Consider the following 27,087-nt stretch of genomic DNA (forward strand, 5'->3'; position numbering starts at 1 on the left):
CTGTCCCTTTAATCTGTATCCTACAGCAAACATTCCTTGAATTTAATAACTTAGCTGGAAGACAATTGCTGTGATCTTGATAGAACATGCTGAGCCAATCTATTTTAACTGCAGATTTAGTTTGCAAATACTGTCTCCTTGCCGATAAGATTCAGGTGTCATCTTTGTGGACATTGGCAGGAATTTTCTTGACCGTGACAGGTTTTACAGAGTCTGGCAATTAAGCTGTCAAGACACATTTTCCTCTGCCAGGAAGCATTAATTGATGATAGTCTTGGCTGCAATAGGCACAGAGAGATGGATATTGTAATCAGAATGAATAGAGGTCCTTGTAGTTGAGAGCTACGTTGGTCCAAAGTTTTGTAGTCGTTGACGTTTGGTGATACTGAGATAAGGAACAAGGCACGAGATATTAGAGCTAAATATCAGGCACAGCATGAGAATAAAGACCTCTCTAGCTGGAACTGTTGGTATCTGGGGAGATTTTAACTTTCTGGATGCATACTGCAAAGTACTAATATTAGTAGAGCTACTGGATGCGAGAGCAAATAGTTTTCCATTAAGTAATCCCAAAAATCATGTTGTTGTTGGTTTGCTTTTCAAGTGCGAGGGGTGTTGGAGATGTATTTCCCTCAGAAAATAAACCTGATATGATTCAACCTGAGCTCTCTCTGTTTAAATCACACTGAAAATAGATCTGCAAATGGGGATTTTGATTACCGAGTACAGAATATGAAAGATTAAAACTTGGGAAAGTTAGGGTTCTGATTGAGAAAACTTTTGTTTTTGTGGCCGACCCTTGCAGCTTACAAAAATCTGCCTAAATAAAGGAGAAAACCACATTTAGAACCCATCCAAGCTATGCTACTTCAGTACTGGGCAAAACTTCAGGAGACGTTTGAAGAAAACTGAAGACGTGAAGTATAAAGGAATGATTGATGTGCACAGTAAACTTTCTTGGAAGGTAATCACGCATGGGCTAATATCAATCTTTACAAAGTTGGCTGACTTCCTAGATAAAGGAAGTACAGTAGATCTAGTCTACCCAGGCAGCAAAAATGTTTGACCTGTTGCCCTGTGGGGTGGTGTCACCTGGGCTTGGGGAGGGGGGTCAGGATGAGGTTACAGGGGATGTGGAAGCATACTGTGGAGGAGCAGGTGGGGCACCCACAGGAGTTAGCAGTGAGCAGACAGAAAGGTGGATCTGAGGACCGAACTTCGTATTTTTGTTCCTTGCATTAATACACAAAAAGCAGACACACACACAGAGCAGATTGCTGCTGGTTTTTGTTTTCTTTTTTAAACAGCAGAAGAGCAGGATTTTTCCCACAGAGAATGGGGTGACCTTCTAGGCTGTGATTGCCTGGGCTCAAGCTGAGATGAAACGCAGTGATGAGGAGCACAAAACCGTGCTCTGAGGTTAAATAATGAGGGCTTCGGCTATCAGTTCAGAGCTCAGTAAAAACTGCAGAGGAGGAGGAAGACCTAATTGCATGTAGCCAGCCACAGGGCAAATGAGAGCTGCAGCGTGCTGGGGCAGATCCGGGAGCAGAGGGGCCGTGGCACGCTCCCTGTTCACTGGCTCCCCTGGAGCCACACAAAAGGCCCCTTCCTGGCAATTGTGCCCACATCAATCATTAGCTAGAAACCCAGAGCTGGGTAAATACGTTTTGGCTTCCCGTCTTGATGACAGATTGGGTGTTACATCACAAGGTGGGACCACTTGATATGACAACACGCTATATATTCCCGCTGCTACCTCTGCCCTTCCTCCCCCACTCTGAGAGCAAGCGGGCTGTGTGTGCACCGAGGTGCTCTGCCATGAGGACTGCCAGGCAGTTTGTACAGGTGGCTCTGGCCCTCTGCTGCTTTGCAGGTGAGTGTTTCCTGCTATACCCCGTAGGTGACTATAGCTAGACCAGAGACTAGGCTATCTGTGAGAGTATCTGGGTATTGTAATGTGTTAGAGAGCCTTGTTCCATGAAGGAATGCTCTTTCTGACAGTGTAGCAAAACACCAGACTGCAAGATCCAGGTTTCAGCAAACCTCATACAGACGACTGTTTTCGTCGTGGTTTATAGGAGCAAATTGCTGAGGGAGCAGTGCTAGTGCAGGGCAGGAGCTTGCACGTGCAAGCACTGAGTATAACGGCAAAGCAAAGCTATGTGAAATGGCTCCTGTGTCCATGTAAGCAATACAAACACTGCATCTTGTATCATCTATAAATTTTCTGTGCTGTTCCTGGCAGCTGAGAAGTTTGTTGTGGGAAGAACAGTGCTAGTGGTCAACAGCCACCTGAAACGTGCATGTCTGAGCTCCTGCAAGTCAAATACAGAGTCTTGCAGAAGAGTTTAAACTCAGTGCAGGCTTGAAAATACCTACATTTCTTCCCTGGGGCATCTTAGGAACTGGCTAACACATGTGGCCTCCTACTGAAAGTGCAGTGAAACTTCATTTAATAACCTCTGATTCATTTTATGGACGTACATCACTGGCATAATGTAAAATTGCATTTTCCTAAACCCAATAAGCCAATCAACGACGGTATCTAAATGTAACTGTTTCATGGGAAGATTTGCATATGTCATCTCTGCATATTAATAATATGTATTTATTTTCTGTCTCTACTTTTCTTTTAGATATTGCCTTTGGAATTGAGGTGAGTTACAGATTTTTTTTCCCATTTATTCTTTTCTATTCCAGGCTTCTGGTCAAATAAGAACAGTATATAATTACCTGATGAGCAAGTGGATTAATCTAATGAAAGCCTGGTTGCTCAAATAATACTTGCCAGTGCATGATTGAATGATATTGCCAAGTCACGAAAAAGTAAAACACACCCCATTTATACTATTTTCCATTCATGCAATAAAATGAAGAAAGGAAGAATTATACGATCCTATTATGTTAACTTTTGGATATAACTGCGTTAGTCCAAGTCAAGGGGTGGTAGTTACCTCCTCGAGAGGAAAGCTGTCTTAAGATGATAAGCTCCAAAGCATCAAAGACAGTGATTCTGGTATCTTTTTCTATACAGTAAGACACACACTACAGTGTTCCTGCCTATACCCATATCAAAGCGAGGAAAGCAGCAGGGTCTGTGCAGTGCATTTGTCTGCAGGTTCTTCCCACGCAGTTATGAGATTCCTGCAAATCACCAGAGACTGCAGCGTGATTGGAAGCGATCAGATTTTGAGTTGAGCGGCTGTGGAGCATGGCCAGGCTCCCAATTACCAGCTGCCTTCGTTAGGCGCTGTCTCACCCACAGCTCTCCTTCCTCCATGTCATGCTTCCCCCAGTCCCCCGCAGGAAAGCGTGATCAGAAGAAGATTCCCACCTCCTGACTGCCTGAGCAGATTCCAAATGATACCTCAGGTGTTTGTCCCGGCTGGAGCTGTGGGTGGCAGGAGGTTGCCAGGCTGTCTTTCGTTGTGGGAACTGACCCCAGGGCTGATGTTGTGCTGCTTCCATAGGTTAATTGCAGCCTGTATGCCAGCGGCATCGGCAAGGATGGGACGAGTTGGGTAGCCTGCCCGAGGAACTTGAAGCCTGTCTGTGGCACAGATGGCTCCACATACAGCAATGAGTGTGGGATCTGCCTCTACAACAGGTGAGCTTATGTGGAAGCCCAGGGGAGCTGCAGGGCAGGAGACTCGAGGTGAGGGCGGCAGCTCTGTCCCCAAAATATGGTCTGTGTGGAGGAGTATGTGAGTTAGTACCAGGATGCTGACCTCCAGCCTGGGGGTGGTGGCTGCTCTCTGCCATCTCTGACACAGATCTGCGTTCTTCCAGGGAGCACGGGGCAAACGTGGAGAAGGAATATGATGGAGAGTGCAGGCCAAAGCACGTTATGGTAAGTCCAACAGTAAGATGAAGTCTTGCTCTGTTGGTGCCCATAAAGACTTATTTTTATTTCATAGAATCATTGAACAGCTTAGGTTGGAAGGGACCTTAAAGGTCACTGGGCTCTATCCCCTGCCCTGGCCTGGCTGCCCTCAACCAGATCAGTCTGCCCAGTCAAATGGGCCTTGGGCCCCTCCAGAGACGGGGCACCCGCTCTGCTCAGCCTGTTACTTATTTACTTGTTTGTTTCCTATTCCTGCTATCCTTACAGATTGATTGCTCTCCGTACCTCCAAGTTGTAAGAGATGGTAACACCATGGTAGCCTGCCCAAGGATTCTGAAACCAGTCTGTGGCTCAGATAGCTTCACTTATGACAACGAATGTGGGATTTGCGCCTACAACGCGTAAGTCTTTTCTGTGGAGCATCCTTCTGGGTAATTAGAGATGGCTAAGTCCCTTGGAAACGCTTACGTAAAACACTTTCTAAGCCTTTCTTAGGGTAGATGTTTCTGTGGGACTCTTTGAAGCTGGCTACTTGTGATTCTCCAGCCAGCTGCAGATTTCTTCCCCATCCTCTGTCTGTGCTCATGAAGGGAATCACAAAAAAGACAGAGGACAACCCACAGCAGAGGCATGAATAGATCAAAGTGTTGCTCAGTGCTGTGTGATATGGAAATACCATGCATTTTCTGCTCACAAGTGGTTGCTACCACCTGTGGGCTGCATCCAGACCACTCAGCAGTTCCTTACGTGAAGGGTGGGACCTTGCTTTCTTGCCCCAGTATCTAAGGCTTTTCACGAGGCTCTCTAACTAAAACAGCTCTTTCTTTCAGAGAACATCACACCAACATTTCCAAACTGCACGATGGAGAATGCAAGCTGGAGATCGGCTCGGTAAGTGTAACAGAAATAAAAATCCATCTCCTAGGGCTGTTAACGGAGAGAATCCCATTGATTTTCCTAAGAAAATGTATGACCGGGCTGATCAGGGGTCCCGGTCCACGCTCTGCTTCCTGCCTGGTGAGGGTGGCTTCTGAAACAAAGCGGTAAAGGAAGAGGCCCCAGATTTTCCTTGCATTGTGCTGTGCAGATTGGCAGGTTTCTCTCTGGAGGCGACAAGCATTTCCACCCTTTGTAACAAGCATTCAAAATTCTAGTGCTGGTAGCTTGGTTAGATATAGTGAGATTCATAAGAGCACCAAGCATACATATTTATAGGGTATAGCTTATTGTATATTTATACTGGGGTAAGAGTCCAGTGCCTCAGGAAGAAAAGCTTATATATTTCAGCACAAAAATTCTGGGATGCAGGGAGTCCGTTCTCCAACAGACGGATTCCTCCTTTATCACTTCAACTCCCGTGCTTAACTGCAGGGAATCTGAATTATTAAGCAATCACAGCACTGGGGAAGGAAGGAGAAAAACCAACACAAACCAAAACAATGTTAATCAGATTTCCAGCTGTTGGAAAATATTTCCCACTTAATTCAAGGCTGTTGTGTCGATGAGAAGAGGGCTGAAAAGGCTGTTTTCAGTTCCTCTGCCTGAAGGTTTCATTCTCTAAGAGAGGTCCCTTTTCTTGTCTCCTAGAGAATGAGGGTAGTGTTCTGAAAGCCTATTTCTGATAGACAGTTTAGTTAAGTGTAGCAGGGCTTTGTCCTGTCACAAAAACTAGGAAGCCGGGAATACAGGATGAAAAGGTGTTACATTGACTTCTCCCGTGTAGCACAGGCTCCGGGAGGGCTTATTCTCCTTATTTTGGCAGGTTGACTGCAGTAAGTACCCATCCACAGTCTCTAAGGATGGCAGGACTTTGGTAGCCTGCCCAAGGATCCTGAGCCCGGTTTGCGGCACCGATGGTTTCACCTATGACAACGAATGCGGGATCTGCGCCCACAATGCGTAAGTGCTGCTCATCTCCCACTCCTCCAAAGTAGCCAGCAATGCTTTGCCGTGCTGGGAGCCTTCCTTCTACGTTGCTGCTTATGCCTGTTTCTTCAAGCCTCTTAGAAACTGCATTTTTTTTGTTGTTGTTCTTACTGAGTTTTCTTCTGATGCCTTCTTTGTGATCACGAGGGGAAATCTGCAAGACTCAGAACACAGCTCCTTGGATTAGTCTGTGGGCTGGGCAGTGACTGAGCAGAGAAAGGAATAGTTCAGAATCTTGCTTTAAATAACACGAGAAGACGTGATGAGCTTGTTAACGAGCAGAGTAATGTAGCTATATCAATACAATCGTGCAGAGAGGCTGAAGCCCTACTTTGTTAGGTACCTGCTTTAGGCTACGTCTGGTTCATTCTGCATGCAAGTGTTCAAACCAAGAGTTAAAGCATCTCCTTACTCATTTTGTCTCCCTCTTTCAGAGAGCAGAGGACCCATGTCAGCAAGAAGCATGATGGAAAATGCAGGCAGGAGATTCCTGAAGTGAGTATACAACATAAGGTGTATTTCTCCCCTTGCCTCTGCCCACTGAGCTATTTGCTGAGGCCACGTCTACTCTGAAAGTGAGCTGGCTTGAAGCCTGGCTCTCTGCACGTGTCCTTTGGGATGTGCCAACGTGTATCCAACACACAAACAGTGTGGAAGTTGGGCAGGGGGAACTTAGGTCTTCTTTTAAGGATGATCTCTAAATGCATTGCCAGCAAAGTCCTTTTGTGCCAGCAAAGTCCTATTATGTTTGCTTTCTTTTGTTTCATTCTATAGTGCAGAAAGAAAAGGAGATGATATATCTTTGTTGGTTTTTTTTGTTTGTTTTGTTTTTTTGCTTTTCTGCCATATCTTGCAAACTGTTTCAGTAGGTTGTGACCCCTTTGGATCACAAGTGAAGCTCAGTGGCATTTGGGATTGACTGAGCTGTCTGCCCTGGTGATTTGGCATCTCACAGATTATACAGCGCCATGTAGCTCCTCCTGGGCATGAGAGAGTTTCTGCAGAGCTGACTCAGGCTGGCTTTGAGAGAACTGAAGTGTAGCACCAGCGTTGTTTCAGCATCCCAGCGTAAAAGACATGGATTGCAGCAGGAGGCAATGCTAGGGTTTGTCTTTGAGAGCAAGGGCTTTTTCAGGGCTGACGCTCCTACTTTTTGCAGATTGACTGTGATCAATACCCAACAAGAAAAACCACTGGTGGCAAACTCCTGGTGCGCTGCCCAAGGATTCTGCTCCCAGTCTGTGGCACAGACGGATTTACTTATGACAACGAGTGTGGCATTTGTGCCCATAATGCGTAAGTACTGCAAACAGGATTTCCTTTTGTAGCGACTAGCCACGTTAGTACTGCAGATGGCTTCCCCTCCACCCTTCATCTTCTTCTTTCTTTCTTTTTTTTTGATAGCAGTATGTCTATATGTCTCCTGTTCTTCCTTCAACCTCCTGAAGCTCTGTCGCCTCGGTTTCCTTTCCTGATGTGCTCCTCAGGGAGCTGTGGGAGAGCCAGCTAACAGCTGAGTGTCCTATGAGGGCTGTGGCATTTGTGCTGAGGAAAAAGAGAATGGGTCTGCTACAAGTAGACCTGAGAAGCCTGTAACTTCTTAGGATCATGATCCCTAATGGCAGCCTTTCCCTTTCAGACAACATGGGACTGAGGTTAAGAAGAGCCACGATGGAAGATGCAAGGAGCGGAGCACCCCGGTAAGTGGGGATGGATGTCAGATGAGCGCCAGCTCCTGTACGTGCCTTGTGGCTGCAGAGGTTGCTAACCAGGGTCTGTCCATTCAGGCAGCAGAGAAGGGGAATGGGCCAGGATTTGGGTAACAAAATGTCCCAATACTGCAGGTCTCTGGAGGGAAACATCAGAGGCAGCCCAGAACAGCACAGCCTGTTTTAGCACAGTAGGAGAGGAAGAGCAGAAGCTGTGTTAGATGCCTGTGTGTTCATTCAGTGCTAGGATTTCCATTGCAGCAGACAGGTTAAAAAATCTCCGTACCGTGGTCAGCCAAGAAAAGGCTGCTTGCAGGAATGCACGCAGAAATAGCTCTATAAACATGCACGGTAACAATATGTGCTGATAATATCTCAGCACATTTATTCTGCTTATGCAGAGCAGCTCTAAAACACTGAAAATAACTTTGTGCATCTCAAGGGATTGCTGTATCTTTTCTGTAGTAAAGACACACTGTTATGGTGCTGTCTTTGCTATAATTTGCTCTTGGACTGTGTGGGGAAATATGGGTAATAAGAGCTACTACATGGGGGAAGGTATGCAAAACGATTGTGAAGTGTCAGAAGCTTAGCCAGTGTAGACTGACTTCCAGTGCCATCGGTAGATACTTGCTTATTTATCCTCAAATATTGGAACTGTTTTTAAGTACTGTGAGGATTTTTGCAGCAGCAGCTGATGAGCTGATGGAACAGTTTCTTCTTGCCGTTTTGAAAACGTGGAAACAAAATCTAAGGCTTAGCTAAGTCAGGCATGACCTAATGTCAAACTGGACATAACGTCAAACTCCTTATATCAAATTGCTTTGAATAATGCTTGTTTTGAAACTTGGACATACGCTGCATAAGGAAGATGATCTTTCTGGTCTGCTATTCCTTTGCGTCCCCTTTGTTAGTGAGCAATATCAAAGCCAACCACAATTAGTTCATTTATAATGGGAGACTAAACTGAAATCAACCCTGATTTTTCCTATGGCTCGAGGCAGTCTGTCCCCCAGCTCCCAGCACCTGACTCAGCATCCTTACTGTTTTCTCCCCAGCTTGACTGCACCCAATACCTGAGCAATACCCAAAACGGTGAAGCCATTACCGCCTGCCCCTTCATCCTGCAGGAGGTCTGTGGCACTGACGGCGTCACCTACAGCAACGACTGTTCTCTGTGTGCCCACAACATGTAAGCCCTGCAGGTCACCCACTCGTGTGTCACCGCAGCTGCTTGTTGAGCTTTGTCAACTCCGTTTTCTCTCTCTTCCAGTGAATTGGGAACCAGCGTTGCCAAAAAGCACGATGGGAGGTGCAGAGAGGAGGTTCCTGAGGTAAGCGATAAAGAAAACAAGAGCTTGAGGTGGTGCTTATTGCCTAACAAGTACAACGCTGGCTGGTTTTGATGATGCTGGGTCATGCCCTCCTGCTGCCATCCTTCCTGCAGGTAAACATCAACCCTGGCAGCAGGGATGCTGTGCATTTTCTGCATGTAGTCAGGGAAAGAAGGAGAAGAGGACAGGTGAGGAATGAGTTATGATGCAGGTAGCATAAATGATTTAAGGCGTTACGAAGAAATCTCTTTCCCACAGCAGTCTATCATACCTGCCGTGGGAGTGTAGCTGTCTGTTCTGGCAATATGGGAAAGGGACACAGAGCACCCGCAGGTACCTGGTGCCTTCTGGATACCTGTGCTGTGCAAAAGGATGTTGTGCAAAGATCAGAAAACTACCTGCATTTTGAATGCTTTTACCTAATGTACCAGAGGATTCAAACACCTCTCTCTTCCTATTGTAAATGCGATATAATGTAATGTATACCAACAATGAATCTTGTAAAAATACCAGATAAACTATATTTGGCCAGCTCTAAACTATTTACGCTCACTGGGGAATAGAAAAACAAAGCCATCTCATTATCTTGTGTTTGAAAGAGTCAACGTCGTGAGTCAGATATTTCATTTCTATGCAAACAGACTATGAAATGTCATTGCTTTGTTTCCTGCGTATGCTCTGTGCTCAGACCAAGTCAGATGCATAAATCAGTGAGGAAGAGCTCACACTGGAGAAACTGGGATAGCTGAAACTCAAGGCCAGTTCTTCAAATGGCATAAATCATTTTGAACTGCTGTTGGTCCTTCTGTCCGATTGCAACACACAGAACCAGCCCCTCGCAACAAAAGGCATGTCAGCACATCTCCTCAGTTCTTGTGGGCCGTGACACACTCCTTGGCCACACTGAGCTTCTCTTGCAGGAATTGCATAAATCACGCCAGTTTGATTTGCAGATTATTTATGAGCTGCGTTTTGCAGCGTCCCAGCAAGTGGTTCAGCAAGCTCTAAGGGCATCGTGATAAATGCAGGGCTGAATGAGTGATACGCGCCTTCAAGCTTTGATTCAGTCTTCTCCAGTATAAGGCTGTGACAGAAAATTGATAGTTTTCAATGAAGAATGAGTCAATGCATAACCATAATCCATCCTGTGGCAGATCTTGAAAGGCAGAGGCGTAAGGAAGGGGGTTGTGTCTGAGCACCCTTACACAGAGCATTTGCTGCCTTTGTTTCCTAGCTTGACTGCAGCAAGTACAAAACCTCCACGCTGAAGGATGGCAGACAGGTGGTGGCCTGCACCATGATCTACGATCCCGTCTGTGCTACCAATGGTGTCACCTATGCCAGCGAATGCACGCTGTGCGCTCACAACCTGTAAGTACTCATTCATCTCCAGGGGGACCCACCGTGGCTGTGACTGGACACATCTTTGAGTGCTGAATAACATGCAAGGGCTCTGTCTAAAATCTCGTGCTGCATGGGTCTTGTCTGCCTATCCCCGTTTCCCTGGTTGCCATGGTTGGTGTTTGAGATGGGCATTTAGCAAGGCCCACTGCCCCCAGTGACCCAGAAAAAGGGTTCACTGCCTGGGAAAGCATTATTCCAAAAGACACATCCCTAGTCCTTAAGGGCATGTTCTTGCTAATGCTTCTCAGGCAATGCTTAGCTAATTTATCTGAAATTGTCCTGTGTACCACATGGGAACGAGGTTGTGCTCCTGTACTACGGTTGTAAATGGGAAGGGTTTCTGCTAATATCCATCTCTCCTTCCTCCAGGGAGCAGCGGACCAATCTTGGCAAGAGAAAGAATGGAAGATGTGAAGAGGATATAACAAAGGTGAGTGTGAAAGGATGGGCACAAAGAGTTACAGTCGTAGGGGACCGTCCTCTGCTCCACATCAAAAACTGGGGGAGCGGTGTGCAGCCCTGGCGAGGTCGCTTGGGAATGTCATACTGGTTATAGAATAGCTGCCATCCATCCCATGGGAATGGACATGGCAGTGAACAGGAACAGTGTGAGGTCACATCCCTCACCAGGAGGAACTGAGCTGATTACTGCCGTAATTTTCCAGTTTAACTCTTTGTGCTGGGGGAATACTGTTTGCTCCCAGGCAGAGACTCACATCTTCCTTGTGTGTGCAGGAACATTGCCGTGAGTTCCAGAAAGTCTCTCCCATCTGCACCATGGAATACGTACCCCACTGTGGCTCTGATGGCGTAACATACAGCAACAGATGTTTCTTCTGCAACGCATATGTGTAAGTATAGGAGTGAAACCCTTCCTGTAACTTCTACAAACGCAGAGTTGATTTTATAAGGAGTTCTTTACTAACACTTTATGGGTGTGTGCTAGACATTTCGGATGCACCGTGAGGTGCAAGGAGGTGCTTTTTTGCTTTTTAAGAAAAAATGCAAAGCACCCACATCTGCCCATGTATATGTGGCTTCCTGTTTTATTTAGTTTCAAAGACATTTTGCTAATTTTCACCAGCATAGTTTGTCCCACAAGCTCATCAGGGTATGGGGAAAGTACTTCACCAAACTACCTGGAGGGTTTCAAGTGTGTGAAACCTGTCATCTTTCCTTTAATGTTCATAATGAAAGGAAGTGGTTGGCCTTCTGAGACTGTTCTTTATCTTCTGCCAACATTATCAACATTTGGGCTGGTAAGGAGAGGAACAAGGCTGCAGCACAAATTCTATTGTGTTTAATCCTTTCTTCTCTTTTCATTAGGCAGAGCAATAGGACTCTCAACCTCGTGAGTATGGCAGCGTGTTAACTCTGCACTGGAGTCCAGCGTGGGAAACAATCTGCCTTGCACATGAGTCTTCGTGGGCCAATATTCCCCAACGGTTTTCCTTCAGCTTGTCTTGTCTCCCAAGCTCTCAAAACACCTTTTTGGTGAATAAACTCACTTGGCAACGTTTATCTGTCTTACCTTAGTGTCACGTTTCATCCCTATTCCCCTTTCTCCTCCTCCGTGTGGTACACAGTGGTGCACACTGGTTCTTCTGTTGATGTTCTGCTCTGACAGCCAATGTGGGTAAAGTTCTTCCTGCCATGTGTTTGTGTTGTTTTCACTTCAAAAAGGGCCCTGGGCTCCCCTTGGAGCTCTCAGGCATTTCCTTAATCATCACAGTCACGCTGGCAGGATTAGTCTCTCCTAAACCTTAGAATGACCTGAACGTGTGCTCCCTCTTTGTAGTCAGTGCAGGGAGACGTTTGCCTCAAGATCAGGGTCCATCTCACCCACAGGGCAATTCCCAAGATGAGGTGGATGGTTTACTCTCACAAAAAGTTTTCTTATGTTTGGCTAGAAAGGAGAGCTCACTGCCTACCTGTGAATTCCCCTAGTCCTGGTTCTGCTGCCACTGCTGCCTGTGCAGCCTGCCCCATGGAGGGGGCAGCAACTGCTGTCACAAAGGTGATCCCACCCTGTCTCCACTGAAATGACCTCAGTGCCACGTGTTGTATAGGATATAAAGTACGGGAGGGGAATGCCCGGCTCCCTTCAGGGTTGCAGGGCAGAAGTGTCTGTGTATAGAGTGTGTGTCTTAATCTATTAATGCAACAGAACAACTTCAGTCCTGGTGTTTTGTGGGCTGGAATTGCCCATGTGTTTTAGCAGGCCTGTCCCTACCACTGCAATCACCTATGTTCTGAAGGTATTTGGGAAAGAAAGGGATTTGGGGGATTGCCTGTGATTGGCTTTAATTGAATGGCAAATCACAGGAAAGCAGTTCTGCTCAACAGTTGGTTGTTTCAGCCAATTCTTGCAGCCAAAGAGCCGGGTGCCCAGCGATATAATAGTTGTCACTTGTGTCTGTATGGATGACAGGGAGGTAGGGTGACCTGAGGACCACCCTCCAGCTTCTGCCAGCGTAGGTACAGTCACCACCTCCAGCTCCACACGAGTCCCATCGTGGTTTACCAAAGAAACACAATTATTTGGACCAGTTTGGAAAGTCACCCGCTGAATTGTGAGGCTAGATTAATAGGCTGAAGGCAAATGTTCCCAACTTGGAGATACTGTTGGTATTGTATCAGGGAACAGGGCCATAGCACCTCCATGCTATTAGATTCCGGCTGGCATGTACTTTTCAAGATGATTTGTAACTAACAATGGCTTATTGTGCTTGTCTTAAGTCTGTGTCCTAATGTAAATGTTCCTTTGGTTTATATAACCTTCTTGCCGTTTGCTCTTCAGGTGTTCTTGCAGAACACTGGCTGCTTTAATCTAGTTTAACTGTTGCTTGATTATTCTTAGGGATAAGATCTGAATAAACTTTTTGTGGCTTTGGCAGACTTTAGCTTGGGCTTAGCTCCCACATTAGCTTTTGCTGCCTTTTCTGTGAAGCTATCAAGATCCTACTCAATGACATTAGCTGGGTGCAGGTGTACCAAATCCTGCTCTGTGGAACACATTGTCTGATGATACCGAAGGCAAACGTGAACTCAAAGAGGCACAGAGTTAAGAAGAAGTCTGTGCAATTCAGAGGAAAAGCCAAAGTGGCCATTAGACACACTTTCCATGCAGCATTTGCCAGTAGGTTTCATATAAAACTACAAAATGGAATAAACCACTACAAATGGGAAAAGCCTGATACTAGAATTTAAATATTCACCCAGGCTCAAGGGGTGTTTCATGGAGTAATATCACTCTATAAAAGTAGGGCAGCCAATTATTCACAGACAAAGCTTTTTTTTTTTTCTGTGCTGCAGTGCTGTTTTTCGGCTGATCCAGGGTTACTTATTGTGGGTCTGAGAGCTGAATGATTTCTCCTTGTGTCATGTTGGTGAAGGAGATATGGCCAGGGGGAGATGAGCATGTTCGAGAGGAAACGTTGCATTTTGGTGGCTTGGGAGAAAGGTAGAACGATATCAGGTCTACAGTGTCACTAAGGGATCTGAAGGATGGTTTTACAGAACAGTTGACTTGGCTGGGTGCAGGCTTGGCTGTAAATGGATGGAAGGATGGACAGATGGGTGGACAGAGATTTCTGTGCAGGAGATCATCTCCTGAGCTCGGTGCTTGACAGACTGCAGATCCATCCCATAACCTTCTCCAGCATGAGAGCGCGGGGAGCTTTGGTACTGTTCAGTCTGCTGCTTGTTGCTTCCTGGGTGCACAGTGGTGATTTTCTTACTCACACAGGGCAAAAACCTGAGCAGCTTCAAAGTGAACAGGTTGCTCTCATAGGCCATTCAGTTGTCAAGATGAGGTTTTTGGTTTCTTGTTTTGTAAGGTGGGAAGAAGCACTGAAGGATCGGTTGCGAGGGCAGGGGTTTAGCGCTGTTCAGAGAAGTCTTATTTTAACTCCTCTCATGAACAAAAAGAGATGCAGGTGCAGATTCTGGCAAGGATGCAGTGAAGGAGAAAGCCCTGAATTTCTGATATATGTGCAATGTTGGGCACCTAACATTCCCTGCTGAAGCACAGCAGCTTCAGCTCCATGCAGTACTCACAGCTGGTGCAGCCCTCGGCTCCAGGGTCTGAGCAGTGCTGGGACTCATGAGGTTCCATGTCTTTCACACTGATAATGGTCCAATTTCTGGAATGGGTGCCCATCCTTGGAGGTTCCCAAGGCCAGGCTGGCTGCGTCTCCGAGCAGCCTGATCTGGTGGTGAGTAACCAGCCCATGGCAGGAGTTAGAGCCTGATGGTCTTTAAGGTCCCTTCCAACCTAAGCCATCCTACGATTCTAGGAATCATGACTTGTGAGTGTGTATTGCAGAGGCAATATTTTAAAGTTATAAATGTTTTCTCCCCTTCCTTGTTTGTCAAAGTTATCTTGATCGCTTTATCAATGCTTTCAGAGTCTCCAGTCATTTTTCTTACAACAAAAAGAGGAGGAAGAATGAAGAGAATCATTTAATTTCTTGATTGAATAGTAGGATTCAGAAAGCTGTACGTAATGCCGTCTCTTTGTATCGAGCTGTAAGGTTTCTCATCATTTATCAGCGTGGTACATATCAGCACTTTTCCATCTGATGTGAAAAAAAAATCCTTATCATCTACAGTCTCTGTACCTAAACATCGCTCAGACTCTTTACCAAAAAAGCTATAGGTTTTAAAACTACATCTGCTGATAATTTGCCTTGTTTTAGCTCTTCTTCCATATGCTGTGTTTGCGAGAGGTGCGTGGATGGGCCTAAACTCTCAGCTGCTGAGCTTGATGGGTGCTTAAGAATGAAGCACTCACTGCTGAAACTGTTTTCATTTCACAGGAATGTTTTAGTGGCATTGTTTTTATAACTACATATTCCTCAGATAAATGAAATCCAGAAATAATTATGCAAACTCACTGCATCCGTTGAACAGGTCTTTAACTGCTAGCAAAGGAAATAATTTGGGGATGGCAAAAACATTCCTTCAGACATCTATATTTAAAGGAATATAATCCTGGTACCCACCCACTTCATCCCTCATTATGTTCACACTCAGAGATACTCATTCTCTTGTTGTTATCATTTGATAGCGTTTTCTTTGGTTCTTTGCCACGCTCTGGGCTCTGGCTGCACGCTCTGCACTGATCAGCGAGTAGATGTGAGGGAAGCAGCAGTGAGAGGGGCTGCCCTCAGCTGGCACCCAGCCGCTCAGCCTAGGAGGGGACCTTGCCTTTCCACCAGCTGAGGTGCAGCCCTACAAGCTTACACGTGCTGCAAGTAGGTGAACAAAGGGAGTCCTCATGGTGTGCTTCTTGCTGCCCGGAAGCAAAACTTTACTTTCATTCATTCCCCTTGAAGAATGAGGAATGTTTGGAAACGGACTTCTTTACGTTCTATTTCTCTCTTCCCTTTAAGGCTCAGCCAGGGGCCATTGCTGAGGACGGCATCGGGGCCCCCTGGACCAAATCTGTGGCACAGATGGTTTCACTTACATCAGTGGATGTGGGATCTGTGCCTGTAACGTGTCCTTCCGAAGGAAGGAACGTGCCTTCCAAGTGCCAGCCCCACAGCCCCCAGCCCCTCCCTGTGCTGCTCCAATTCATCTCCTCTTCCTCCTTCTCCCTTTGCTGTTTGTGCTCGGGTAGAAATCATGAAGATTTAGAAGAGAAAACAAAATAACTGGAGTGGAAACCCAGGTGATGCAGTTCATTCAGCTGTCATAGGTTTGTCGTTGCTATAGGTCTGTATCAGAGATGCTAACACCACTTTGCTGTCGGTGCTTAACTCGAGTGAACTCTCCTTCACTCGCATCATTTGCGGGCCTTATTTACATCCCCAGCATCCATCACCCTCTGGGAAAATGGGCACACTGGATCTCTAATGGAAGACTTTCCCTCTTTCAGAGCCTGTGGGATGTGCAGTGACAAGAAACGTGGAGGGGCTGAGCAGCAGCACTGCCCCCAGGGAGCAGGAGCGGGTGCCATCGGTGGCAGCATCCCAAATGATGTCAGCGGATGCTGAGCAGGCAGCGGACGAACGGACAGAAGCGATGCGTACACCTTCTGTTGACATGGCATTTGGCAGCGATTTAACACTCGCTTCCTAGTCCTGCTATTCTCCACAGGCTGCATTCAAATGAACGAAGGGAAGGGAGGCAAAAAGATGCAAAATCCGAGACAAGCAGCAGAAATATTTCTTCGCTACGGAAGCGTGCGCAAACAACCTTCTCCAACAGCACCAGAAGAGCACAGCGTAACCTTTTTCAAGACCAGAAAAGGAAATTCACAAAGCCTCTGTGGATACCAGCGCGTTCAGCTCTCCTGATAGCAGATTTCTTGTCAGGTTGCAAATGGGGTATGGTGCCAGGAGGTGCAGGGACCATATGATCATATACAGCACAGCAGTCATTGTGCATGTATTAATATATATTGAGTAGCAGTGTTACTTTGCCAAAGCAATAGTTCAGAGATGAGTCCTGCTGCATACCTCTATCTTAAAACTAACTTATAAATAGTAAAACCTTCTCAGTTCAGCCACGTGCTCCTCTCTGTCAGCACCAATGGTGCTTCGCCTGCACCCAGCTGCAAGGAATCAGCCCGTGATCTCATTAACACTCAGCTCTGCAGGATAAATTAGATTGTTCCACTCTCTTTTGTTGTTCCGTTGTAATTAACAATTGTTCAGTGCTGATGGTCAGCTACAGAAAACGTCTCCATGCAGTTCCTTCTGCTCCAGCAAACTGTCCAGGCTATAGCACCGTGATGCATGCTACCTCTCACTCCATCCTTCTTCTCTTTCCCACCAGGGAGAGCTGTGTGTTTTCACTCTCAGCCGCTCTGAACAATACCAAACTGCTACGCACTGCCTCCCTAGGAAAGAGAATCCCCTTGTTGCTTTTTTATTTACAGGATCCTTCTTAAAAAGCAGACCATCATTCACTGCAAACCCAGAGCTTCCTGCCTCTCCTTCCACAACCGAAAACAGCCGGCTTCATTTGTCTTTTTTAAATGCTGTTTTCCAGGTGAATTTTGGCCAGCGTGTTGGCTGAGATCCAGGAGCACGTGTCAGCTTTCTGCTCTCATTGCTCCTGTTCTGCATTGCATCTTTCTGGGGTTTCCAAGAGGGGGGGAGACTTTGCGCGGGGATGAGATAATGCCCCTTTTCTTAGGGTGGCTGCTGGGCAGCAGAGTGGCTCTGGGTCACTGTGGCACCAATGGGAGGCACCAGTGGGGGTGTGTTTTGTGCAGGGGGGAAGCATTCACAGAATGGGGCTGATCCTGAAGCTTGCAGTCCAAGGCTTTGTCTGTGTACCCAGTGAAATCCTTCCTCTGTTACATAAAGCCCAGATAGGACTCAGAAATGTAGTCATTCCAGCCCCCCTCTTCCTCAGATCTGGAGCAGCACTTGTTTGCAGCCAGTCCTCCCCAAAATGCACAGACCTCGCCGAGTGGAGGGAGATGTAAACAGCGAAGGTTAATTACCTCCTTGTCAAAAACACTTTGTGGTCCATAGATGTTTCTGTCAATCTTACAAAACAGAACCGAGGGCAGCGAGCACTGAAGGCTTGTTCCCATGCTGAGTTAATGAGACTTGGCAGCTCGCTGTGCAGAGATGATCCCTGTGCTTCATGGGAGGCTGTAACCTGTCTTCCCATAGCCTTCACACCGCAGTGCTGTCCTGGACACCTCACCCTCCATAAGCTGTAGGATGCAGCTGCCCAGGGATCAAGAGACTTTTCCTAAGGCTCTTAGGACTCATCTTTGCCGCTCAGTAGTGTGCAGCAATTACTCATCCCAACTATACTGAATGGGTTTCTGCCAGCTCTGCTTGTTTGTCAATAAGCATTTCTTCATTTTGCCTCTAAGTTTCTCTCAGCAGCACCGCTCTGGGTGACCTGAGTGGCCACCTGGAACCCGAGGGGCACAGCCACCGCCTCCCTGTTGCTGCTGCTCCAGGGACTCACGTGCTGCTGGATGGGGGGAAGCATGAAGTTCCTCACCCAGACACCTGGGTTGCAATGGCTGCAGCGTGCTCTTCTTGGTATGCAGATTGTTTCTAGCCATTACTTGTAGAAATGTGCTGTGGAAGCCCTTTGTATCTCTTTCTGTGGCCCTTCAGCAAAAGCTGTGGGAAAGCTCTGAGGCTGCTTTCTTGGGTCGTGGAGGAATTGTATGTTCCTTCTTTAACAAAAATTATCCTTAGGAGAGAGCACTGTGCAAGCATTGTGCACATAAAACAATTCAGGTTGAAAGGGCTCTCTGGAGGTTTCCAGCCTGACTACTGCTCGAAGCAAGGCCAGGTTCAAAGATGGCTCAGGATGCTGTGTGCCTTCCTGATTATCTGTGCCACCAATGGAGGAGATTCACAGCCACTCTGCTTCCCGTGCCACTCGTGGAGAGGAATATTCCCTTATATTCAGATAGAATGTCATCCTTTAGCTCAGCCTTCCCTATAACCCAATGAGGGAGCTGCAGATCCCCATACTCTCCCCTTCTCTGGGGTGAAGGCCGTGTCCTCCAGCCCCCCTTCCCACCCTGTGCCCTGAGCAGCCCGCTGGCCTCTGCTGGATGTGTGCCCATATGTCAATGCCTGTCCTTGCAGTCCAGCCTGGAACATTTAATTCATCACCAGGGTAATGTGGAACTGTGTCATCTTCCCCTGCAGGGTACAAAGTTCTGCACGGGGTCCTTTCGGTTCAGGAAAACCTTCGCTGGTGCTACCTGAATCAAGCTCTATTTAATAAGTTCATAAGCACATGGATGTGTTTTCCTAGAGATACGTTTTAATGGTATCAGTGATTTTTATTTGCTTTGTTGCTTACTTCAAACAGTGCCTTTGGGCAGGAGGTGAGGGACGGGTCTGCCGTTGGCTCTGCAGTGATTTCTCCAGGCGTGTGGCTCAGGTCAGATAGTGGTCACTCTGTGGCCAGAAGAAGGACAAAGATGGAAATTGCAGATTGAGTCACGTTAAGCAGGCATCTTGGAGTGATTTGAGGCAGTTTCATGAAAGAGCTACGACCACCTATTGTTGTTTTCCCCTTTTACAACAGAAGTTTTCATCAAAATAACGTGGCAAAGCCCAGGAATGTTTGGGAAAAGTGTAGTTAAATGTTTTGTAATTCATTTGTCGGAGTGTTACCAGCTAAGAAAAAAGTCCTACCTTCGGTATGGTAGTCCTGCAGAGAATACGACATCAATATTAGTTTGGAAAAAAACACCACCACCACCAGAAACTGTAATGGAAAATGTAAACCAAGAAATTCCTTGGGTAAGAGAGAAAGGATGTCGTATACTGGCCAAGTCCTGCCCAGCTGTCAGCCTGCTGACCCTCTGCAGCTCAGGACCATGAAACGTGGCACTGTAAGACGTGTCCCTGCCTTTGCTTGCTCACAGATCTCTGCCCTCGTGCTGACTCCTGCACACAAGAGCATTTCCCTGTAGCCAAACAGCGATTAGCCATAAGCTGCACCTGACTTTGAGGATTAAGAGTTTGCAATTAAGTGGATTGCAGCAGGAGATCAGTGGCAGGGTTGCAGATGAAATCCTTTTCTAGGGGTAGCTAAGGGCTGAGCAACCTGTCCTACAGCACAAGCCAAACCAGCCAAGGGTTTTCCTGTGCTGTTCACAGAGGCAGGGCCAGCTGGAGCTGGAGGAGGTTGTGCTGGGACTCTTCTCCCTGTGCTGAGAATGGAGTGATTTCTGGGTGCTGTTCCTGTGGCTTGCACTGAGCAGCTCAAGGGAGATCGGTGCTCCTCATGCAGTGCCAAAACTCGTGTTTGATGCAGAAAGATGGATGTGCACCTCCCTCCTGCTAATGCAGCTGTGAGCTTATGAAGGCAATGAGCCCTCAGTGCAGCAGGAGCTGTAGTGCACTCCTGTAGGTGCTAGGGAAAATCTCTGGTTCCCAGGGATGCATTCATAAGGACAATATATCTTGAGGCTGTGCCAAATCTTTCTGAAATATTCATGCATGTTCCCTTAATTTATAGAAACAAACACAGCAGAATAATTATTTCAATGCCTCCCCTCGAAGGAAACCCATATTTCCATGTAGAAATGTAACCTATATACACACAGCCATGCTGCATCCTTCAGAACGTGCCAGTGCTCATCTCCCATGGCAAAATACTACAGGTATTCTCACTATGTTGGACCTGTGAAAGGAACCATGGTAAGAAACTCAGGTTAAAGGTATGGCTGCAAAACTACTCATACCAAAACAGCAGAGCTCCAGACCTCCTCCTAGGAAAGAGCCACTTGGAGAGGGATGGTGTGAAGGCTGGAGGTGAGAGACAGAGCCTGTCCCAGTTTTCCTGTCTCTATTTTCTGAAACGTCTGCAGGAGGAAAGGACAACTGTACTTTCAGGCATAGCTGGTGCCCTCACGTAAATAAGTTCCCCGAACTTCTGTGTCATTTGTTCTTAAGATGCTTTGGCAGAACACTTTGAGTCAATTCGCTTAACTGTGACTAGGTCTGTAAATAAGTGCTCCCTGCTGATAAGGTTCAAGTGACATTTTTAGTGGTATTTGACAGCATTTACCTTGCTTTCAAGTCTTCTACCAAGCTCTTCTATACTTAAGCAGTGAAACCGCCAAGAAACCCTTCCTTTTATCAAGCTAGTGCTAAATACCATTAACTTCATAGGTTAGATACGGTGCTGCCAGCTTCACCTGGCAGTGGTTGGTCAGTTCTGCTGGTGACAAAGCCTCCCTGGCCTGTGCTTTTACCTAGAGGTGAATATCCAAGAATGCAGAACTGCATGGAAAGCAGAGCTGCAGGCACGATGGTGCTGAGCCTTAGCTGCTTCCTGCTGGGAGATGTGGATGCAGAGACGAATGAAGGACCTGTCCCTTACTCCCCTCAGCATTCTGTGCTATTTAGGGTTCTACCAGAGTCCTTAAGAGGTTTTTTTTTTTTTGGTCCAAAAGTCTGTTTGTTTGGTTTTGACCACTGAGAGCATGTGACACTTGTCTCAAGCTATTAACCAAGTGTCCAGCCAAAATCAATTGCCTGGGAGACGCAGACCATTACCTGGAGGTCAGGACCTCAATAAATATTACCAGCCTCATTGTGCCACTGACAGATTCAGCTGGCTGCTCCGTGTTCCAGTCCAACAGTTCGGACGCCACGTTTGTATATATTTGCAGGCAGCCTCGGGGGGACCATCTCAGGAGCAGAGCACCGGCAGCCGCCTGCAGAGCCGGGCAGTACCTCACCATGGCCATGGCAGGCGTCTTCGTGCTGTTCTCTTTCGTGCTTTGTGGCTTCCTCCCAGGTGAGTAACTTCCAGAGTGCTGCAGAAGCTTTGTGCCTGCCAGTCCTGGCTCTCCTTAGCAGAACATGGTGGTGACCATCAGAGAGAGACTCCCCTACAAAGTGCCTGCAAAGGCTGCCTCAGTACATCAATATTAAACGGATTACTGTTGTGCTGGGTGTCTGTTGGGTTCTGTGCTCCCAACACATTTCTTACGCTCTCAGCTCTGTTACACTGCTTGCATTTGCTGCACAGTTGCATAGAATGGATAAATGCTTGAAACAAGGCCATAACGAGGTGGTCAGACCTCCAGGAACTAGTTAGGGAAATATTGTCATGGCCCAAGCAAGCTCTGTGCAGGAACCTGGCAGCTTTCCTGCAATGCTTTTGCTGCTAATGGAGAAACAAGAGATGCAAACAAGCCAGGATCTGATGTTCTCCTTCTGTATTTACATCTCATGAAATTACAAAGTCAAAGACAAGCGTGGTTTATTTCTTACACTCAGCTTCTTTAAAATGTATATCCCTGACAACAGATGCTGTGTATGTTTGCTTATCCTGTATGTGACTATTTGCATTTGCATTTATCTCTATTGACTCAGGTTTCTTTTCAGATATGTGATAGATGTTTTCTAGGGACAAAACGGATGTGTAAATAGATAAGGAAGGAAAAGATATTCATTTTTCAATTAATAAATCTACCTATCTCTTAACTTTTTTTTTTTTTAAGAACAGAGCTATTCAAGAACTCATTTCATCAGCCAGCAATAAGAAGCTAAATTATGTTTATCAGCATTAAACAAAAATCATATATAGTTTGCTTAGTTCAAGAATCGAATCGGTGGAAATCACTCAGTTTGGTTCTCTGTGCTGGAATTTTGCACACACATTTCAGCTAGCTGTGGTCTCACTGATCAGACTGCCTTTGTTTCCCATTTTTGTCCCTTTTTTTCTCCCAGATGCTGCCTTTGGGGCTGAGGTGAGTAAGAGAGTTCTTCTTGTCCTCCTTTTCTCTTTTCTCTCTCTCTCTCTTTTCCCCCTGTCTTAATTAGTATCACTGTAATCAGATCCCAGAGTGTAAAATGTTAAATTATGCAGTTCTGAGCTCTACATCTATGCTGCATGTAAGTAATGTAGCAGTGATATAAAACTGTTGGATGAATTAATTTCTGACCAACTCTGAACTGGTCTAAGCTTTAAGTTGATCATATGTTCTACTAAATAATACAGTGGTTTGGGTTGGAAGGGTCCTTTAAGATCATCTACTTCCAACCCCTCTGCTATAGGCAGGGACAACTCCCACTAGACAAGATTGCTCAAAGCTCCATCCATATGATCAGCTGTAGACTGATGGCTGTAGACTATAGCATTAAAAATGACCCCAAAGCAGCCTACTGAAAGAAGAAAGTACTGTGAGGTGCTACAGCTTCCAAACCCCATGTTTGTACGTTGAGAATGAATGAGTAACAATGGAAGAACACTGGAGGGGCCAACTCTCAGGCTTTGCAAAATGGTGCCTGGGGGGCATGATAGATCCCTGCTGGTTTATCACATGGGGAGCTGCATGGCTATAACCCCATTGCCCAGTTCTCTCCCACCGCATGGAGAGAAGGCTGGATCTGGTCGCTGCCCTGCTGAAAATGGCAGATGTTACTACAAAATGTCACTTTGTCCTGTTGCTGTGTGTTTCTTTGTCAGGTGGACTGCAGTAGGTTTCCCAACGCTACAGACAAGGAAGGCAAAGATGTATTGGTTTGCAACAAGGACCTCCGCCCCATCTGTGGTACCGATGGAGTCACTTACACCAACGATTGCTTGCTGTGTGCCTACAGCATGTGTGTACTGCAGAGAGAGCTCATACTGCAAGCAAGCAGTTGTGCTTAGGGCTCCTGACAGCACCCCTTTCCAACAAACAGTGATCTGTCACATGTCACTTATGTCAACTCTTTCAGGGAAAGCTTGAGTATCACTGCGTGACACTCGGTTGCCTAGACATCACTTTGGTTACTGTGTCTTTTTTGTTGATGTAATTTATTCAGGTTTTTCTCCTCCATCTCAGGGATGAGGCAGATGACAGCCCCTAGGGCATATTTCATCCCAGCAAAAAAGGAGCAAAAGGATGGAGAGGTGCTCCAGTCTGAATGGTCCAAAACAGTCCTAAAGATTTCAGAGTCTTTAGATCCCTGCCAGCCACTCAGTATGGCACTACCCTCTCCAATACAAATATATATATATACAAAGATGACTTAGCCAGACTCAGCCTCATTGCATTAGGTACATATTCCCAATAACGAGAAGTCTTTGCTGAGCTTCCTAATACCTGTTTTCCCTCTTCAGAGAATTTGGAACCAATATCAGCAAAGAGCACGATGGAGAATGCAAGGAAACTGTTCCTGTAAGTGAAACCAAGTTCATCCTTTGTGCAGCCAAAACTGCTTATTGACTTGCCCAATAAATAATGTAAATGCTGACTAAGAGGCCATGTGAGATGTCAGAATCTTGCATTGATCATCTTCAGGTGAAGTTTCATCACAATAACACAAAAAAAGACTTTATTTCCTGCCGAGGTGGCATTTTAGGAGGCCCAACGCACGCGCTCCGCTGGTCTACGTGGTCCCTGTAAGCCCTCACCAGCGCTTTGCTGTGTGCTCCTTCCACAGATGAACTGCAGTAGTTATGCCAACACAACAAGCGAGGACGGAAAAGTGATGGTCCTCTGCAACAGGGCCTTCAACCCCGTCTGTGGTACTGATGGAGTCACCTACGACAATGAGTGTCTGCTGTGTGCCCACAAAGTGTAAGTACCGAGCAGTGCTCCCTTGGCAGGAATGGGTCCTGCGCTCCTGGCAGCCACTCTTTGAGCACTGGGATTTCCAATGAGGCTTTTTCTGTATGGCTCTTGGACTCCGTCCCTCCTCTCCCTGATAACCTCATGCTGTTTTCCTTTGTGATTAGAAAGAGAACTGTGGCTTTGATCTTGAGAGAGAAGCAGAGAGCTGGGTGGGGACTTAAGAGAAGCACTCTGTTCTGTGTTAACTAAGTTAAAAGGGTCTGTGTGGCACACACTGCCTTGCAGAGGACAACAGTGAACCTCTGCTGCACCTATATTGTAAAACAACCTAGCTCCTAGGCCATGACAGCCTGTCACCTCTCCTCCTCTGCATCATGCAATACTGCAACACTGTGGCACATAGTACCACCTCCCATAAGGACTGATATGTTGAACCAGTGTGTCAGAGACCAGTAGCATCTCTGTCTTCAGGATCATCAGGTAGCATTCTATATACAGGGTGTTGCCCAGGACTCCGAGTCCCATGAAGTATGGCAGGGGTTTTGGAACTGGATGACCTTCGAGGTCACTTCCAACCCAAGCCATTCTATTATTCTGTGAAAGCCAGGGAGGTGGGGGTGCTTGCAGGGCTGGTATCTTGAGCAGTGTGGGCACAAACTAGGCTGGGCATCTGCAGCCCATCAGCACTGCAGGGATGTGGAGTTCAGCACAGCAGGATGCAGGCACAGCTCCCTAACATGGATTTTTTTCCTTTCAGAGAGCAGGGGGCCAGCGTTGACAAGAGGCATGATGGTGGATGTAGGAAGGAACTTGCTGCTGTGAGTGTGAGTAGCACAATGAAGGAGCAGGTTCTGGTCCCACTCATGTCAAGGGAAACATGGCCAGCATCTTTAGTAGCCTCAGGAGCATCAGTTGTGCTTCAGCACAGAGAAGATTTTACTTTCTACACACGTAATACACATTATCCACAGTAATGTCAGGAAGGGAAGAGGATGACTGCACAGGAAGGGATCAGTAAAAGACCATAAGCAGAAATAACCCATGAGGGCAGAACTGAGAATAAGAACTGAGACTAGATCCAGGGGGTCAGACCAATGGGCCATCAAACCCATGATGGTTTGATGCAGAGTCCACTCTTTCAGCATTCATAAGAATTGAGTAGGGGGGAGTAAGGGTGGGGTGAGTACGTACGGATCTTCCCAAACACCCTTCCAACCTACAGCTATGCACCTCAGCCAGGTGTGATTTCTGTGTAGTTCACAAGCCTCAGTGGATTTCTCTCCCATGGGATTCTCCAGCCTCTTTCTGGACCTGTATACACGGTAGTTGGGTTGGTTTTTTTTTTCTGTCTCTCTTTTTTTCCCCCCACTACAATGTCCCTCAGCAAACATAGTCCTCATCTCTCAAACAAACAAATCCCATTCTCTAAGTACCCAGATAAGAGCTGATTTTTGCTTTAAGCCTGTGGGGGAGATGCTGGACTATTATAAAGGTATCAGTGCTGCCTCTTCTCCAGACACCAATGTTTTTTCCATTTAATTTCCTGAACAGGTCAGGAACACGGTGCAACATGATTGTAAGCACAGCACGTTCATGGAGCGAGCTGCTGCTGCAGCTCAGAAATGCAGCAGTCAGATTGTGATATGCATCTCTTACACAGGAAATTATGCTCTATTTTTATATTATTAAATCTAGCATACGAGAAAGGACATCCAGTTTATATCAGATCGTGCAAGGAAGTTAATTATTTTTAGTTTGATCATTATCATCGGCACTGCAGCTGTAGCTAGGGAGGGGTTGAAGCTCTTCAGCTATCGACTCCTTCATATCCTCCACGTTACAATTGTGCTTTTGCAGGTTGACTGCAGCGAGTACCCTAAGCCTGACTGCACGGCAGAAGACAGACCTCTCTGTGGCTCCGACAACAAAACATATGGCAACAAGTGCAACTTCTGCAATGCAGTCGTGTACGTACAGCCCTGATTGCATTCACGTTGTCGGCTGCCTCCTACAGGCACCAGCTTGCACAGTTCCTGCTTTCGTTGCTGATTGCTGACCAGGATCTGGGGGCAGAAAAGAACACCGGGCATCACGCCAGCCATTCATTTGATTTTTCACCAGAGCTTGTCTGGTTTGTTAGGATGGATGTTTTGAACGCCATTAACCTTAAGGGAAGTTTTCCTTGCTGCGAAGAAAATCAGATTTGGTGTTTCATTATAGTTTTCAGAAGGGGTTAAATGATTTCACTCATCTCCTAATAATCAGGTAGCTGAGGAGATGCTGAGTCTGCCAGTTCTTGGGCTCTGGGCAGGATCCCATCTCCTGCCTTCTCTAGGACAGAGCTCAGCAGGCAGGGCTCTGTGGCTCTGTGTCTAACCCACTTCTTCCTCTCCTCGCTTTCAGGGAAAGCAACGGGACTCTCACTTTAAGCCATTTTGGAAAATGCTGAATATCAGAGCTGAGAGAATTCACCACAGGATCCCCACTGGCGAATCCCAGCGAGAGGTCTCACCTCGGTTCATCTCGCACTCTGGGGAGCTCAGCTCACTCCCGATTTTCTTTCTCAATAAACTAAATCAGCAACACTCCTTTGTCTTGTTTAATGCTCTGCCTCATGCAATGTTTTCTTCTGATTTGTTGGACGGTGATACCAGACTCAATATGTTCCATGCTCGTGGCTCTGGGGTATAACAAGAACAACATCTTGCTCCCATCCCTGTCATAAAAGGCAGAAAATTAAATACAGATGCATAAACCTCGGCTGTGTGACTTTGCGCATAAATGACAGTCAGCCTCCATTAGTGTTCAGACCCTTTTAGACAGCTGAAATACTGCTACGAA

At 46.5% G+C, this 27,087-nt stretch overlaps 2 protein-coding genes across 3 annotated transcripts; both read left to right on the top strand.

Moving 5' to 3' along the window:
- The first annotated feature begins 1,770 nt into the window (after positions 1 to 1,770).
- Positions 1,771 to 11,739, top strand: SPINK5 (serine peptidase inhibitor, Kazal type 5). Its single transcript, NM_001030612.3, has 16 exons — positions 1,771 to 1,876; positions 2,640 to 2,659; positions 3,474 to 3,610; positions 3,793 to 3,853; positions 4,115 to 4,248; positions 4,678 to 4,738; positions 5,610 to 5,746; positions 6,208 to 6,268; positions 6,933 to 7,069; positions 7,413 to 7,473; positions 8,541 to 8,674; positions 8,756 to 8,816; positions 10,051 to 10,187; positions 10,590 to 10,650; positions 10,956 to 11,071; positions 11,547 to 11,739. Exons 1-16 carry the CDS (start codon positions 1,822 to 1,824, stop codon positions 11,590 to 11,592), a joined length of 1,419 nt encoding a protein of 472 aa, NP_001025783.3. The 5' UTR covers positions 1,771 to 1,821; the 3' UTR covers positions 11,593 to 11,739.
- Positions 11,740 to 21,279: 9,540 nt separating this feature from the next.
- On the top strand, positions 21,280 to 26,831 carry SPINK7 (serine peptidase inhibitor, Kazal type 7 (putative)). 2 transcript variants are annotated; one of them, NM_001308494.2, is made up of 8 exons: positions 21,280 to 21,476; positions 22,415 to 22,434; positions 23,154 to 23,290; positions 23,793 to 23,850; positions 24,116 to 24,252; positions 25,004 to 25,070; positions 26,104 to 26,213; positions 26,650 to 26,831. In NM_001308494.2, the coding sequence occupies exons 1-8, from the start codon at positions 21,419 to 21,421 to the stop codon at positions 26,693 to 26,695; spliced, it is 633 nt and encodes a 210-aa protein (NP_001295423.1). In that variant the 5' UTR covers positions 21,280 to 21,418; the 3' UTR covers positions 26,696 to 26,831. The 2 variants fall into 2 exon arrangements, with proteins under 2 accessions (NP_001295423.1, NP_001106132.1); NM_001112662.2 differs by having other exon boundaries at positions 25,004 to 25,064.
- The last annotated feature ends 256 nt before the right edge of the window (positions 26,832 to 27,087 follow it).

This window comes from Gallus gallus, chromosome 13 (genome assembly GCF_016699485.2).
Source record: "Gallus gallus isolate bGalGal1 chromosome 13, bGalGal1.mat.broiler.GRCg7b, whole genome shotgun sequence".
In the NCBI taxonomy this organism is placed as follows: Eukaryota; Metazoa; Chordata; class Aves; order Galliformes; family Phasianidae; genus Gallus; species Gallus gallus.